Source organism: Acomys minous, assembly GCF_964271855.1.
Source record: "Acomys minous genome assembly, chromosome: 7".
Taxonomy (NCBI): Eukaryota; Metazoa; Chordata; class Mammalia; order Rodentia; family Muridae; genus Acomys; species Acomys minous.
Genome location: NC_140488.1, coordinates 116,017,909 through 116,036,396, shown reverse-complemented (window position 1 = coordinate 116,036,396; position 18,488 = coordinate 116,017,909). Strand labels below are relative to the sequence as shown.

Genomic DNA, 18,488 nt, shown 5'->3' with positions numbered 1-18,488 from the left:
AGAAAACATTTATGATAGTTTTCTTAAGGCTGCCAAATAAGAATCTATGATACTAACATCAGAGGTCGGGGCTCTCCAGCTATAGAAACCTCATGAGGGAAACTCTTGACCTGGAATTAGTTCAATACCTTTAGACAATTTTCTTACTTCATTACAACTACACTGTAAGGATTCTGAAGGCACTGGCTATGAGGGAACAGGGCTCCCTTGCCATTCAGTCACCTACAGAAGCCTTTTGGCCTGCAAAACCATTGGGAGGGGTGAAGTGTTTGTTTCCCAGAGACAGAGTCTAGCTATGTCATAGTCATGGATAGCTTGGACCTGAATTCCTCCTGCATCAGTTTCCTGAATGCCAGGTTAGGATTAGAGGCATGAGCCACCACAATCAGTTCAGATTTTTGTTTTAATGTTACCAGAATTCTAAAACAGGACTGAGTATTTTTGAAATTTTCAGCAATTAATCAAGTCTGGAATTTAGAGGGGAAGAAAAATAAGAGAACTATTCTTCATAATCATAACAAAGGCTCCCATTTATTTAACTGCCAATTATACTTTAGAACCTTAATTGTCATTTAAACAAAAGTCTCATGGTATCCTTTTAATATTCAAACATAATGAATTCCCAAAACATACCCTCTCATCTAGCAATTCGTTCCTCTATTTTGCCAATCTCTACTGAATGTTTCCCATTAGCTTTCATTGTTATTTCTCATTTTAATTTAAAATATGAACAAAATCAAATTCTGAAATCTACTTTTCCTTTAGCTATACTTTCCCCCTTATGTGTGTAGCCTACATAACTGCAAATGTCCCGTGAGAACAGACTACACTTGCTACCTCTAGTTTTAGCTACCCTTTCACCTTAAAGCCAAGTACATAATTAGGCTCCAACCTACAGCAATTCACTGAAACTGCTCTTATTAAAATGTTGCCAAATCATCTCTTTGTAGAGTCAAATATTTGGACTTTGCAGGCCGTTAGGAACAACACAATATTTGTTTATTTTTCTTCTACCCTTTAAATTGCAACAAACAAATACCACCTTAAGGTAATAGGCTACTACAAAGAAGAAAGGCTGAGGGGGGAGGGGGGGAGAAATATACACCACCGTTTGTGGTATGGATTTTGCTTAGATCCACTAGTCTCCCAACCCCAGTCACCTCAAGTGATCAACCTCTAGATCACCTTACTGCATTGTGGCAGACTGAATAAGATGAGTCTCCATAGCCTCAGAGATTTGAATGCTTGGTACTGTATAAAAGGATTGTTGGGGTAGATTAGGTCTTGTTGAAGGAAGCCCATTCCAAGCTTAAAGTCTCTCTTCCTGCTGCCTGCAAATCTCTTCTCAGCTACCATGTCTGTCCGTCTGCTGCCATGCTCTTGTCATAACAATAATGAACTAAACCTCTGAAACTGTAAGAGAGCCAATGAAATGCTGTCTTTTATAGAAACCCCAGCGGGTAGCGTGTCTCTTCACTGCCTAAGGCATGGATCAATGACATTATCTGATACACACTTTAAGAAGCACTTCTTAAAAGATAAATGTTCCTTGATGCCCAATACTTCATAACTCAATCCTTTATTCTAGTCTTGATAGTTCTTCACTTTTCTGCCTGGCAAACTGCACAAAAAGACCCAGTGGTTCAAATTTGAATTCTTTTCCCAATCTTCTCTCATCCTTTTGTGATCTCAATTACTCTTCTAGCTTTTTAAGATAGCTTAAAATGGGACACTTCTGTCTCGTACTCCATTTTGTCACTTAATTCTCTTCTCATACTCATACTGTGTATACTCAGATGTTGACCACTATCTACTACTACAAAAATAGGCATTTTGCTTATGAAGCCAGTATAAATTAGAAGTGGATGGGGGGGCGGCAGGTAGGGGGAGGCGATGCTATTTTTTCCCCCTTCACTGACAAATCACCTAGAATGTCTTTATATGTGGAAATATTATCAAGGACAGAAAAACAGACATGTATACTGAATTGAAGCATAGCAACAACATTGTGGAACTATAAAATTCATATAAAAAGTTCCTCAAACACTTAAAATGTACAAACAAAATAAACACAAACGATTAGGAGCAGTCAAGCAATGCAGTTAGTCTGATACCTGAGTGGAGTTAGTTAGTTGGTTTTTCCACGACTCCTCTGTGCTGCTGGTCAGGTTTGTGCGGTTATGAGGTAGAGTGGGTGCGTTTCGCTGCAGGTAAGGCACGTTTCCATTACTTCCACTTCCTGTTACATGATTATTGCCTATCAAAATAGTGTCTGTACTTCCCAGTGTTCTTGATGTGCTACAGGGGACATGGCCTGCAGAAAAGGGTCCATTGGCCAAAGCCTGCCTGGGACAGGCAGGGCGGACTCCAGGCTGAGAGACACTAGGCATTCTGGTCAGAGCAAGCTGTGGCTGCTGGCCAGAGACTGAGTTTGTAGGCAGTGATGAGTCAACTGTTGGCCCATTAGGCATTCCAGTAGGCCGTACCTGTGCAACTCCTGTTTGTCTCATCTGCAGGGAACAAAGGAAAAGCAAATAAATGCAATTCTGTGTAGTCCATGAGGGAGAGAAGCAACATGTAAAATGAACAATCATGGACTATGAACTGATCTCAACATTTCTCTACGTTAAAAACCACCAACTTCAAAAACAAGAAACTATTTATATGCAAGCTGCCTAGGAAAAGCAAAAATATGTTTCATGTTTGGAAACATCTTATTAAAAATGACAAAAAAGAATGTAGCTGAAACTTATGGAAACTCTGGAATTCATAGTTCTCCAAAGAACATCAAATTTTTATTCTAAGATCGATCTGGTGGTGAATGCCTATAATTCCATTTATTTAGAAGGCTGAGGCAAAAGGATCTTCAGTTCAAGGTCAACCCAATCAACTTTGTGTGTATAAAGGAGGGAGTGAAGGAGAGAAGGAGACAGGGAGGGAGGGGAAAGGTGAGAGAGAAATTACCTTAAGCCCCCTCAATCAATCAATCAATCAATCAATCATAAAGAGACAATTTATGAGAAATTCTCTAAAGATGATGCATAAAACCTTACCTACGTTTAGTATAGAATTACTAAGTACTAAAGAACATATGCAAAATATCAGAGAATAATAAAAATGTTTAAAATTAAATAATAGCTGTTCTTTCTGGAAAAAAAAAAAAACTCCATTCCCAGTATTTTAGGAAGCATAAATCATAAAATTCTACCAAATATAGGTAGAAATGAGTATGGGTGACTTCTATAATTATCTATAGTCAATAAAAATATACAAAATTCTATCAAATTTTAGAGGAAAAATGCTATACACACTTGATGTTGCTGCATTAAGACAAACTGACTTTCCAGCTGTTCCAGCATTAGTTTCTGTGCCGGATTTAAATTATTTCGATTTGCTCGGAGCTGTTCCAAGTGCTGGGGGGCGGGGGGAGGAGGAAAAGAAGAATTAAAGACATATCTAGAAACAAGCTAACAAATCGGTCAAACATTTATCTGAATAATTGTAAAAACTCAGAACCACTATCAGGTTGAACACTGATTTCTGATCAAAAATAATCTAATTTAGCCTTAATTATTTTTTGATTTTAGATCAAAAATAATCTAATCTTTTTAGTAGCTTAAGAAACCAAAGTAAGAACTAAGCATTCAGCTCAACATAGTTTATTATAATGCACTATTTGAGAGAGATGGGTATGAAGCTCTAATACAGTAATTTAGTTTATGTACAAAGCTCTTCAAAATAAAGACATGATAAATATGCTCCAAAAAGCACTGATGAGAAAAGGAAAAGTTTCAAGAAACTCTGTCTAAAACTAGTGATCAATTTTAGAAATTGTATGCTATCTATGTAAGAAATATAATCTATTCATGTAGCAAGTAGGTTGTTTATATATTGTCCTGGAAAGGTCTATAAAGAACATTAAGAGCTTACAGTAGACCATACATATCTAAAGGAGGTATCTTTTAAGATTCCTTAGTGAATTCCTAAAATCATAGAGAAGTTAAACCTTTTAACAAAATTTTAACTTTAATTTAATGCCTTTTCAGAGATAACACCACTACATACTATAGCCATATCTTGTGCAGTATTAGATGTGACAGTAGAACTAGCACAAATGCCTCTTCATTCACAACTTCAGGTAAGAGAATAATCCTTACCACAGATCTTAGCAACCTCAGCATATGATATTTTGTATATTTTTTTCTCTTATTAAAGAACTTTTTACCTGTTTATTTAGAAGAAGCACTGTGTAGCTTTTCTTTGCAATTATTAGAATCATTATTCTCATGGTTTGTGGTCATTATTAATGCAAGACTCATGATACTGAAACACTTGTTTTGATAAATGAGATGGCTGGCAAGTGATTAAGGGCCAATTAGCATATAACAGTCTGAACACATTGGACAATAAGATGATTGATATCCCTGGTGGGATACAATGGTATTTCATTATGCTACTAGAATGTTACAATTTAAAAGTTATCATGGGTTTATTTCTGAAATTTTTTTCATTTAATATTTTTAGACCAAGAATGGCTGCACTTAAGTGAAATAACTTGTACATTCACAACACACCTCTGCTAAGACAGGTAAGAAAGAAGTAATGCCAAAAAACTGTCAGCAGGGGTCAGTGAGATAAAGCAGAAGCTGAAAGAAGGCTTTATCCTAGATAATCTAGATTCATACTTTATGCATATAAAATAAAGTAGATACAAGTAGAGAACAAGATTCAATTATCTTCGTTATTCTGGTGAATGTGTCATCATTTTTTATGTATCGAGTTTCTTGACATTGAACTATAAGAATTACTGAAAGTTCACAATCTCTATTTCTGCTACGTTTTCTTTAAAACATATCTTACATACCTGTAATTTCTGTGGTGTCAAACACCATGAATGAGTTTGTTGCTGTACTGGAGGATGTGGCACAGCATTGCCACCACTCCAATTATCAGAAGTATTCTGAGGAAAAGTGATAAAAAGAAACATTAAAAAATATTTGGTTAAGGCAATAGAGTTAACATCAATTAATGATTAATGAAGGCCAAATGACTATGAATTGGAATATTAACTCACAAAAAGTTATTATTACATTCTTTAAAAATAATTAACATGCATATTAATCTTGATTACTCATTAAAAAAAAAAACCAACAACAACCAAAAAACCCCACTGTTGATTCTGTAATAAGCCACCCCCAAAAAGCCCACCCCTAAACAATGGCCCAAATGGCTAGCCTATATATCACACTGTCTACTAGATTCAGATTTAAATATATTTCAATGTTGGTAAAAAGTGATGATGAAAAGTGTGCTGATACCTTAACGGCAGGGAAATGGATAAAATGATTTGATGAATGCAAATTTATCCCTACTTTATTTAATATGATTCTAAGAGCTTGGGAGGGGAAAACTCAAACCTTTTACTCTTCTGATGTCCACAGATTTAAAGTAAAGGACAGGAAATGTTCAAACTGCACAGTTAGAGGGCAGTTGGAGCTTCTTATTTTTGACTGGGATTTTCTATTTCTCTAGGACATATACCTTTGTTGGACTAGATGTTCTTTTCCTCTTGGCAGGACTGGACAGGTCATCTACTTGGCTAGGAGGAATCATGTGTAGTGGCAAGGACTGCTGTGAAATTGGTGTTTGACTGAGGCCTAATACAGGTTCAGTATTTGGATGATGAGGTTTACATGCCTAAGAATCACAGAAGGAAGACAAAAATAGGGTGCTATATATTCTTACTTCATTCCTTCAAAGTATAAGACTTACAAGCTGCATATTTTTCAAAGTTATGTGGACATCTCTGATTGCAATTATTGAAAATCAAAAAAAAAAAAAATCAATGAATCATCATCAATGGAGAATGTGTACCTTCCTTTGAAAATCTTCTTTAAAAAACTAAGTAAACCACTGCAGCATTATTTTAAGCAATGTTAAAAAATAATGAAAATGCACAAAGGTTCTAAGTTGGTACCCCCAAATTTTTTCCCATGTCAGAGGGAATTTTATTTTTAATCTAGATTCCCTTAGCACTTAAATGAAAAGGCTATGATTCATTAATAAAAGCCTTCTATGCTTACTTAAAATAAGCTTGAATACTACAGATTGAAAAGAACCCTTAAAGCTGGGCACCTGCAGAACATAACCCAACTTCTCACCTGCTGTGCTGTGTTCATGGCACCCTGCCTGGAGGTAAGCTCTGCGGGGATTGGTAGGCTCCATGCCTCCTCAATACTAGGAAGTAATTTAGTTTTATTCTGTAGACTACCTTGTGGAAGGTTACACAACTGAGCCTAGGAAAAATTATGTAAAAAGCAAATTTAACACAAGCCTACTTGAGTAAGACCAAGTCCACTAAATCTTCCTAAAGGCTATAGCTAATTGTTTTTAAAAGAAAATAGATTCTAAATTTGGGGCTTTAGAAAGATACTAAGTATAAAGAGGGTAACCAGAATATAAACCTTTGTGAGAATCAAAACATAGCTGGCTGTTTAAGGGTTTTCATTAGCTGTCTTCTCATGAAACTTCAAACAAGAGTGAAAGACAGTGTTTGTGTTCTTTTCTTTAAAATGCTATGACAACTTAAAAATGTAGACAATACACTGAAAAAACTTATGCAAATTAATATGCATCAATGGGCAAAAAAGCATTTTAAAAAATATTGCTTATCTCACTTAAAATGAAAAGTAAAATAATATTATAAGCTATGGTATGTTTACAAAATATGGAAACAGATTATAGACATCCAAAGACAACTAGACAAATTTTCCAGCCACCCTATTCCTGCCTGAGTGTTCTAAGGAAATAAGTGGTTTTAAAAATTTGAGATTTAAATTCCTTACCTGTAAATACTTAATTCGTGCTGCAAGTGCAGAGGTATTACTACAATTTTTGCTTCTAGTTGCATTTAAATAGCATTTAATAGCATCCTGAGGCTGGTTGCAGGATTCATATAGAGTGCCCAGATCCATCCAGGCTGCAGCATGGCCATGGTCCAATTGTACAGCACAAATATAGGCCTGTAAAGCATCCATAGGCTGATTTTGCTGTTGATAGAGCACACTAAAAGAAGAAATTAAGAAAAACAAAAGTAAGTCAACTAAGAATTGGTTGGTTAGTTTCATGGGCATGATTTTTATTATAAAGTCTATTAAGTGTGATACAGACATCTTTGTATACGAGTATCATTAATTTTAGACAAAGTCTTACCCTATTGAACACCATGTATCTGCACTTGCTTCTGACTTATCAATAGACTGCCTGTAAGATATAAAGGCATCCTGAACTTTCCCAATACTTGAATAGCACCTAAGAGGGAAAGAGAAAGGTAAGAAAATTCCATCAATACCTAAACAAATTACATTTATTTACCTAAAAAAGGGTTATGCAAAGCAATTTTAAAATGTATGTTAATCTAGGTACATGTATGTATGTACACAAGGAAATTATAATATACATGATAACTAGCAATTCAAACTGTACTATAGTCTTTCTCAGAAGTGCTGAAGTAGACTACATTGATAAACTCTATTAATAAGCACAGACTACATCACTTCAATTTTATAATATTGAGAGCTGAACATAGCCCTTTCATGCTCTGCTTTTATATCCTGACATGTAGTTTTTTATAGTCAGAATAGAGTTCAAAAAACTGAAACCACATGACTTTCTCTTTTAAATGATGAAAAAAGGCAAATGTTCTTTAATTTATAAAAGATGCTAATATAATGGTTAGTCGATAAGTATCATAAATCTTGTAGACAGTATTTCATAAATCTAGTATACAGTATTTCATGACTAGCAAAGACAGCAATATAAGAGACAGGTTTTAATGCCTGCCATTTTCTTAATGAGGATATATATACATGGCTGATGTACAAACATCACTGAACTTTCAAAGGCCAAAATTTCTATGTTTGATGCTAAAGAAAAAAGAAAACAAAACCCTAGACCCTGTCTTGAAGGAGCTTACAATGTATTTTTCTTTTGTCCTTCCCACTGCCTCTAAACCAGGGTCTTGCTTTGCGGCCCTGGCTGGCCTAGAACTGACTGGGGTCTACCTGCCTCTGCCTCCTAAGTGTTGGAATTAGAGTGCTCCACCACAGCTAAGAAGTTTACAATGTAGATGAGGACTGAAGGCATGGTAATATCACAGTGTTGTATGAAATGCCTAAGGGACAGCTTTAGAAAAGATTATAATACACTCATAATTAGGAAAAGGTAAAGTGAGAGTGAAGAATGTGAATTTTTATAGACAGAGTATTATTTAGAGTAGCAATTCCTAACTGCAAGCAAGTAAAACATAGAAAACAAAAGCTTTTCAATAAAATATTGTCTTATTATTTGCTTATGTTGGGAGAACACTGGTTTAGAGTAATCAACAAAAAGTAAATCTGAAAATCTGTATTTGTTCAAGGATTGTTTATATCCCTATAGTTATTATTTGAAAATTTACTGATTTACATACTCTACAAGGGTATTGACTCAGACACAGAAGATGAAAGGCAGTATTTCAAATATATTTGAACAACATGAAGAAAACCTAATGTATTTGTTTTAAAAATACACATATGCACACACATGTACATGAACACACACACATTTTCAGACAACCACCCCCTAAAACATCAAAATCTGTTTCCCTAACAATGGGATCGATTATGACAAAAGCACTTTAAAAGATTCTGCCAACAATGTATAGTATAGATTAAAAGTAAAGTTACATACAGAAAAGAGGATGGTTGTATTCACTGGTTTGGAATAGGTCATCAAAGCTGAGATGTAAGGAATGGAAGCAGACATAGCAAAAGAAAGGAGAAAAACAAAAACAAAAAATAAGAGTGGCAAAGACTCCATGATTCAGAGTAAATAAAGGGAGAAGCTAGAAGTGTAGCTCAGAAATAGGAGTACAATATTTACCTAGGATACAGTAGACTAGGACTCCTTCCCCCAAAAACGGGGAAAGGAAGAGGGAAAGTGTGGAGTGTGATTTTATTGGCAAAAGGAAATATGGTTGATTTGGAGCATATGATGGATAAAAGATGAGGCTATTTAGATGAAAAACATAGGTGAAAACATCAAAATTTAAAACAGCTCTTTAAGAATCTACCTTTGAAATTCATCTATATGAAGAGAAGTTGGAAGAACACAGGGCATCTATTAGAGAAGGGTTTTTTTTTTAAGGCCTGAGGAATTATATAGATTAGAAAGCATCAAAATTTTTACTGACTAAACAGGCAAGTTTCACACAGTACCTACAAAATGTTATATGGAACAAGATTTTGTAACAAGAGGCCAGGACAAATTGGAACCAAAGCAAAAGGACAAAGATAGGAAAACAAACTTTAAAATATTATATATTCATAAGCATAATGTATATTAAAAGCATTAACATTAAGATGGGTGGAGGTAGTGCAAGCCTTTAATCCCAGCACTCAGGAGGCAGAAGTAAGCAAATCTCTGAGTCTGAGGCAGGCCTAGTCTCCAGAGCATTCCAGGATAGCCGGGACTACAAGAAGAAGCCCTATCTCAAAAAGCAACTAAACAAACAAACCCAACAAACCAAAAAAGCAAAACATTAGATGGTAGTGACTACGAGAAAGCATCAAAAAGAAAAAAAAAGTTTAAGACGTAGAATATTGTGACAGAAGAAAAATAATTACTGTCTAAAATGATCATCTTGAACCATAAAGCAAGTTAGAGTTTAATTAACTATCCCTGTATATCTACAAAAGTTTAGTACATCTCAATGGTCCAGAATATACAATCAGTTGACTAAAGAAAGAAAGGAAAATTATGGACTACTGTTCACTGAAGCTGAAAATTACTGCATTTTAAAACAGTAATTCTAAATATGGTTCATTATAAACTAATTTAATAAAACTAGAATTCAAGGGAATTAACAAAACTGAAGCTTTGAAGCAGATCATCTATTTTGCAGTCAAGTAGTTATTTATTATAAAAGGCTGGGTGAACTGTACATTGGAAGATTTTTTTTTTACTTTATTATTTTGCTTTTTTGAGAAATGGTTTCTATGTGTAGCCTTGGCTGTCTTGGACTCTCTTTGTAAATCAGGCTGGCTTTGAACTCACAGAGATCCACCTGCCTCTGCCTCTCTGGAAGATTCTTTTTTATTTTTCAGCAGAATCCCTAATCTACACCAATGAGGTAGCAGTAGCACTCTATAGCAGTTTCCCTTGTTCCTCAATTTAATGCAACTCCGTTACAAAAGACACCATGTACTGGAATCAATAAAACATGGGCGAGTCTAAGCTTCTATTCATACTACCAGAGGAGAAAAGTAATTATCACTCTCATTCGGCTGTAAACCTTGCAAGCAACAATAATATAACTTGTTGTAACAGTGGCACAAACATATTGAGACTAACCAACCACTTTCTGACTGCATTTAAGGCCCTCTGTACAACATGAAACTCACACCCAGCACCATTACTGGGGCTAAGAACCTGTAACAAGATAGGCTGTAGGTCCTACGAAAAAGAACATATTGGTATTACTCTGCTAAGTGGAGACAATATTAAACTGAATCTTAATAATTTATTGTTATACTCATAGATTAGTACTTCACAATTCAACCTTCATCAGAGAAGCTTCTATTTCCAGTAGATGGTGATTAACAGAGACCCACAAGTGAAGATGCCCAGTCCTAAACAGGGCTTTATACTACAGCTCCTCTTAAGGCTCAGCAATCATTGTGGGTAGGTGGTTGTGAAGAGTGTAAAGAGGCAGAGTTGGTGGGTGAATGGCTAAGTAGGGAAAGGGGAAGATGGGTCTGATAGGAGTTGGGGGAAGGGAGAATATAAGCAAAACACCCTGTAGGAAATTCTCAAAGTAAAAACCAGGGCTCAAAAGTGATATATATGTATCATCCACAATCCATAAAGGATAAATGAGCCCTTACTTAAATTTGGGTCTTATGGTACCTAGTACCCTGATTTTTCCACTATACTATGAAAGGCAAAATGAATTAGGAACAATCTATTGAAAGCATACACAGAGAATATATCCCAAATAACTCTTAACAAAATTCTGAAAGTTGATGTCTCTTTCCAGCCAATTCAACAATAATGTGCTTGTGTCCTAAAAAAAAAAAAAAAAAAGTATGTATGTATGTATGTGTGTGTGTGTGTATATATATGTGATTTCAAGTGAAAATGTGACCTGAGGTCTACTACTCATCAAAATCTAGAAATGAGGAAAGGCACAAAAGTAGTTCAGTAAAAAAAAAAAAAAAAAAAAAAAAAATATATATATATATATATATAATAGGGCCTTTTAAAAAGGCTAGCAGCAGTTCAAGTTAAATGAAAATCTAAAACAAAAATATATCCTCTTAAGACAGGGTTATGTTATGAGAAAACTACTGTAATTAAAAGTTTTATCATTTGCCTTTTAGGAATCTTTATTATAATCTATTAAAAAGAGAAAATATATTGTTCAATGTATAAATTTAAACTAATACTTGAAGTTATAATTAAAATCTCCTAGATATAACTGTCAACAAAAAATATTATTATCTGGTTAAGTCTCACCTTCCAAGGAAATACCAGGACTGGCCAGAATTTGGATCTGCTTCCAAGGACTTCTGGAGATATTGAATAGCATAACTTTCCTTGGTGGCTTTATCTCCCAGGAGATCCACTGTGTGATGCATCCAACCTTCAAAATATCAACACACACTATATAATAGTTCTATTTTTAAGAATACAAAGCAGAAAGTTAGCAAAAACAATCTTTTTTGTTACTTATTGTTGATCTACTGCAGAATACACATTCTAATATTTTAGAACTGCTAATTCATGCAATAAGAAAGTTTTTCTCATAGGGTATCAAGTCTCTTCTTGGTAGCCTGCTATCCTTCCTCTGAGTGCCACCAGGTCTCCCCATTCAGGGGAAGTGGTCAAAGATGAGGCACCAGAGTTCATGTGAAAGTCAGACCCCACTCTCCACTCACATATACAGGGGGAGGAAGTCCCCCTCAGTCACAGTCATAGGGGAGGGGCGTAAGGGGAAAATGGGAGGGAGGGAGGAATGGGAGGATAAAAGGGAGGGGATAACTATTGAGATGTAATATGAATAAATTAATAAAATAAAATTTAAAAAAAAAAAAAAGAAGGTTTTTCCTCATAGGAATAGGTGTGTAGGTATCCTCTGATCACCACAGGTCTGTCATGGTACCTGTGTGCCTGCAAAGTGCATGATGTCTCCCACCACCAATAAAAAAATTAATCTTTTTTTTTTAAGTGGGATCTAAAGAAATGGCTTCTAACAGGAGCTTGTCCAGAAACAGAAAAACAATTTGCTATGAAATAAACATAATTACCAAAAATTATAAGTTTACTTTTATATTCTGAAATTTAACAAGTCACTGTCAGAAGTCAGGTGATTTATGACTCAGACACAATAATCCAACCCATTTCTTAAATATATTATATTAATATATATTAGATCAATATAGAAAGGATATACATATATTCTTCTATGAAGACAAAAACGTATGTAAAACTGAACTAGGAAGATGTATAAAAACATTTATATTCATGTATTAACTGAGAGATAAATAAGTAACACACTTGTTTCTTCCTACTTAAAAATCAAAAACATTTTCACTATACTGGCAACGTGTTTAAATTTAAAGATAACTCACTAAAAATACATATTTTGATACTTTTATGAACAATTCGAGTAAAAATTTAATAGCCAAAATTAAAATATAAAACAAATGTTTCATATGGTGGTTTCAAAGAGATGACCCCTTGATCATCAGTTTGTGACACTAGATTTGGGTAGGATTAGTAAGTGCATCACAAGGGTGGGCTTTGATGTTCCAAAAGCTCCCTGCCATGATTCTTAGTTAATGCTCTCTGTCTGACCTCCCGCCCCACCACCTTTCTGGCTCATTTATGGGTCGAGATGTGTGCTTTCATCTGTTCCTGCCAACATGACTGCCTGTTGTCATGTTTCTTTGACATGACATGATACATTCTTATCCTTGTAGAGCCATAAGCCAAAAATAAATCCTTTCTATAAGTTGCCTTGGTCATAGTGTTTTATTACCAACAATAGATGAATAGCCAATACAGCAGGCAATGTGATCATTATGTATATATAGTCAAATCACAATATATCTACATTTAATTGACTTCAAAATTACATACATTAACATTACTATTATAAAAATACACATATACAATGTTAGTTTTCCCAGACACAAACAAAACAAAATTAAAGGGATAATTCCAATACAAATTACAGAAAAGAAATAACCCAATAATTAAGTTTAAAAAACTAAATATTAAAGGGCTTTTTTGCTGTTTACTTCAAGACAGTGACATGTGGAACACTGCTGGATAAGATTGAAGTCTGACATCTCCAGATAACTGCTTGCTTTGTCTTTAATGGTAGACTCGCTTTTCTCAGCGGAGTCCTCACTCCACCTGATCTGGTAACCACAGATCTTGTCAGGAATGTCACATAGCCTTCAGAGAAAATCACAGAGCTGGCCTTTTCTGATAAGAAGCTTGCTCAGGAAGCACAGGGAATTCCTGGAAGTATTCCACCCTATGCTGAAGAGATCCTAGCCTCCAGCAAATGACCTCTAATCCTACCTAGAAGATATTCCCTCACCCATAGGATAATTAAGTACAATGTTTTCCTTCTTGTGATAGGGTTACTGACTGTAAATGAGGTACCATACCATTACAGGTAGATTAAGTACCCTGGGACCCTTAGTCCTAGTGAATCAGACACATTTACCTTCAAACCCCTCCCTACTGTCTTAGGCTTATAAATCCCTGATTCACAGGTAAAGGTTGGCTTGCTTTCTTATTCTACCATGACCATCTGGAGCTAGTGACACAAAAACCTCAATGGTTATATATCCTAATATTTAACATTAAAATAGGATTACATGCTTATAAAAGCTATAGAGGGCTAGAGTTTGTATAATTTTAAGATAAATATTTGAGTGATTGATACTGATGAAATTCTGAAAGTTCATAAACCACTGAAATGACAGTAGGCAGAACACCTAATTAAACTGAGCATAAATTATATATGGAATGTAGCACAAAGGAATTTCTCATGCCTTCTCACCCAATGGTTAAATAATAGGGAGAATTTTCAGAATTTAAAAGGCTCATATATATCCAAGAATTAGACTACAAAGAGTATAAGATGGGAAATGCTTAGCAGAGGGTTCAGATTAACTTTTACCAACTCTGAAGAAAAATACAGAAAAACACGTAAGACAATATACAATTACATACCTAATTGTTGTAAGACAGTTGCTTTTACTTGTGCAGCAAGGTTTTCTGTCTGCAAAAGTTGCTCATAAGCTTCTTTTGCAGAATGATACTTCCTCTAAAGAACAGAGAAAGAAGTTTAGAGAAAAATAAAACCAATCTAATCCTAAAAAAAAAAAAATCATTCCATATACCAGGAATTATATAATATTTACCATGCTTTGAGCCATTTTTTAAAAACCTAGCTAAAAGAAGTACTGAATCCAAGTGTACATCAGTGATCCCAACACTTGGAGTCAGGATCTCCTGAGTTCCAGGCTAGCCTGGTCTACAAAGTGAGTCCAGGATAGCCAAGGCTACACCAAGAAACCCTGTGTGTGGGGTGGGGGGGGGGGGGGGAGGAGAGATTGATGCTGATTCTATTGCTAATGTTTCTTTTTAACACTAGACTGGTTCAAATAGGCATGTTTCATTGTACCTAATGCTACTAATGACACATATTATAACACAGTTTCATTAAAATATGACCTTTTAAGTATTTGCCAACTCCCAATAGCTAAAATTATTTCAACTTATTTAATAATGTAAATCTCAATTTTACTTAATAACATTAATGAAACCTGAGTACTCTCCAAGAGTATAATCTGCTTAGCAACAAGTATCCAAGTAAACCAATAATCTAAACACACACAGAAGAAAACAAAACCAAGCAAAAAACAAAAACCTGTAATAAAATCACAGGTACAAAAGTAATGATCTAAGTTACAAACATTCTCTTCCAAAAAATGAAATCTTACAAAAATATTTGTAATACCTATAATTTCAAATTTATCAAAACTCTCATAATTACAGTATAGCAATGCTTATAGTATTTTTCAAGTTCCATAGGCAAATCCCTAAACTCAATCATTTTCCATAGTACACTTCTCAAAGTTTTAACGTGACCAAAAGATACTACCACAACACTCATAAAGTTTAAAACAACTCCTTCAAAGCAGAAGGAAAGGGACAAGAAGTGAAAAGCTTGCAAACATGGCCTTTAAATTACACTTTGTACAATAGGTTGTGGTGGCTTTTATTCTTAATACTACTACTATTTAACTGCCTGAACAAAATAAAAAATTTAAAACCATAGGGCAAAATACAAAACTGGCTATGTGACCCATAGGCAAATCACTCTATGATCTGACATTTACAAATTAACTAATATAACTAAGGAACTAACTATATTTTACAAACACATTATTTCAAAACCAAGGGAGCATTTTGGACAATTCCACATTGAGGTTATCAGCACTTATTAACTGAACTTTTATTCATTAGCTCAACTAATTCCTAAGAAATTAAACTCATCTAAGTCTACAAATTTAAATAGGCAAAGTAGTCAAGTAGGATAACAGCCAACCTACTCAATCTAATTCCTTCGACCAAAAAGAAATTGTTGAACATCTAACACATAATGGAAATGGTTGGGGCTGCAATGTAGCTTCAAGACTAAAGCCAGAAAAATAAAATGCATCATGCTGTGTATACGGATAGTATTATTCTAGAGAAAAATGTGCAAATGCTTAGAAGAGTGAGCAGCAAACTCAGAGTCTGCTTACAAAGACTTGCTAAGTTATTTTTAAGATGACTGCATAACGAAACAATGAACTGTTCAAACTAATAGTCAGATGTATCTTAGACTACATTTTAAGTGAAATATCTCAATGTTATAACACACCTAAAACCTAGAAATATGAAACAATGACATACTTGAAAATGTTTGCATCGTATCAAGAAACATGAAGGTTCTTTGCTTCATGTCACATACAAAATGATAACTGCATTAAAGGTTTAATATAAAGACAAGAGTACAAAAGAAAAAAAAATGGAAAAGTTCTTCCTTGAGATGGGAGTTCACTGGACATGGCCCAAAAGAGCCCAAATCACAAGTAAAAATGAACGTTGACAAAACACAACAAAACAACTGTAATCCCAGCCTGAGGAGACTAAGGCAAAAAGATAGTAACATAGCAATACAGTACACTGCATTGTGAGATCAAGTCTCAAAACAATACAATAAATAAAAATTTTTAAAACTCTGGAGAGATGGCTTAGTGTTTATTACTCTTAAAGAGGGCTAGGGTTCTGTTCTCTGCACCCATATCAGGTGGATCATTAATGCCTATGTATCCAAGGGTACCTGCACACATGTCCACACGGACTCATGCAGGCAGGCATGCACACATGGTGACTGATAAAGAAAATCATTTAAAAAAAATTACAAGAAGCACCTATGACAGAATGAAGCATTCTCCACCAGACAAATATTTAATATAACTAGTTGAACTGCCAAATCAAGCTTATAGGCAAGATGTGATTCTTCTCTGAACATATCAAGCTTCTTGTGTAGCAACCGATGAAGCAACACTTTGAGTATATATGTATATAACATAATGCCCAAAATTGCATTATATACTTCATGCATACACTTAATTTCATTAGTGCATATGTGATACTGCATATTTCTTTTTTACTCTGCATAAATTAAAACACTTACCTGGGTTTCATATAAGTGGGCAATGTGAAACTGAACTGCAAAGGATGACAGAAACCAAGTCAGTTGCAATACAGCATAAAAAACATGGCTTATATTGCATAAATTAAGTAATAAAAACATAACTTTTATTTGCTTTTAATATACAATCATACTAAAGAACAACCAGGGTAAGAAAGCGTATTTAGTCATTGATCATTATTAAATAAAATGTGTCAATTATTATTAGCATTAATAGCTATAGCAGTGAATATATACTTTAAAAAAGGAGTTACAAGTCAATTAATGTACATTAAAGTCACTATTTAATAGAAAACATTAAAATAAAAGTCATCAGATTTTCCATATAATATTACATATAAACAATGAAGTCATAGTCTAGTATGGTAGCACATGCTTTAATCCTAGCAACTGGGAAGCAGAGGCAGGTGGATCTCTGAGTTGGAGGCCAGCCTGGTCTACAGAGCATGTTCTAGGACAGCCAAGACTACATAGAGAGACCCTGTCTCAAAAAAAACAAAAGGGAGGAGGAAGAGGAAGTTGTTATAGACCAGGATGAACATGGTAATAACACAGAAATGGGTGGTAGATTTTTTTTTCTTTTAGTGCTTCACAGTTTATATTATTAACAAGCCACCAAACAAACAAGTTGAAACACTTGGAAGAAAAGTAGTAAACAGTCCTGGAAGTAACACATAAATGTTGAAAATGAAAGAATATTCCAGCTTTCATTTCCCCTCTTGCTGATATCATATCACTTGTTCATGAAAGCAAACCAACAATGAAAACTATTACTTCACGTCTTTTCCTTTCTCTCTTTTCCTTGTTTTGTTTTATGTTCTTTCTTCCTGGATTTCGTGGACCCTGGGAGCCTCTCAAAGTTATATGTATATAGTTTATATAGATTTGTAAAAACAAGGCCCAAAGCTATCATCAAGTTTTGGGGGAGGCTTGTTATATCAATGTAGATTTCTAAAATGATGACTCTGACACTATTGACAAGGTCTGGAAGGCTGGCTGCCTTTTTATTTGTTTCAGGGGTGATGCTTGATGCCTATTCTCTCTAGCTGCTCAACACCAGGTCAACCATGTTGCACAAGCAAGGTAAAGAAACAAAACACAATGAATTTTAAATTTACATTTTGGATCAAAAGTATTACGATATGCTAAACATCACATAAGTGAAAAGTAAAGTATCTTTAGAAATGAAAGCACAAAAATAATAATTAAAGTTATATAAGTTATACAAAAGATATTTAAGGGCCTTTACCTACTCTCACTACCTACATTATACACAGCAGCTCCTAATAGAGAATTCCTGTCGTAGTAATTCCTCATTATATGAGAAGTAGGTTATTATAGGAAGAAGGGATGGAAAATCTACCCACTTTTATACCAGTCTTCTAAAATACTGAAACTTTTTGCCACTAAAATTTTTCTATATTGTTGTCTAATAAAAAGTGATGATTGGAAAAATCAAAACAAAACATCAACAGCAAACAACTTCTAGGCCATCCTATGGACTAATCAAAAAGATCTCATTATTCAAGAACTAAGTAAGTCCAATGTTGCTCTTTATAGCATGAAAACCACTATACATTTAAATTCTTTGATGTCCTCTTTGAAATAGAGCATAACTTGAAAACCAAAAAAAGGTTTCACTACCAAATCACAATTGAGA

At 34.6% G+C, this 18,488-nt stretch overlaps 1 protein-coding gene across 9 annotated transcripts in view; it reads right to left on the bottom strand.

The window, feature by feature from the left end:
* Nucleotides 1–18,488, bottom strand: part of KDM6A (lysine demethylase 6A) — a 113,706-nt gene that overhangs the window by 33,612 nt on the left and 61,606 nt on the right. For 3 of the 9 annotated variants that reach the window (XM_084791050.1, XM_084791051.1, XM_084791058.1), the window contains 10 exons: nucleotides 16,811–16,845; nucleotides 14,293–14,386; nucleotides 11,557–11,683; nucleotides 7,213–7,311; nucleotides 6,846–7,065; nucleotides 6,162–6,296; nucleotides 5,542–5,697; nucleotides 4,865–4,960; nucleotides 3,312–3,413; nucleotides 2,115–2,510 (listed from right to left, as the gene is read on the bottom strand). In XM_084791050.1, coding sequence (XP_084647176.1) covers nucleotides 2,115–2,510; nucleotides 3,312–3,413; nucleotides 4,865–4,960; nucleotides 5,542–5,697; nucleotides 6,162–6,296; nucleotides 6,846–7,065; nucleotides 7,213–7,311; nucleotides 11,557–11,683; nucleotides 14,293–14,386; nucleotides 16,811–16,845 — 1,460 coding nt within the window. The remainder of the gene's footprint in view (nucleotides 1–2,114; nucleotides 2,511–3,311; nucleotides 3,414–4,864; nucleotides 4,961–5,541; nucleotides 5,698–6,161; nucleotides 6,297–6,845; nucleotides 7,066–7,212; nucleotides 7,312–11,556; nucleotides 11,684–14,292; nucleotides 14,387–16,810; nucleotides 16,846–18,488) is intronic. The other 6 variants (XM_084791053.1, XM_084791055.1, XM_084791052.1 and 3 more) reach the window with 3 other exon arrangements.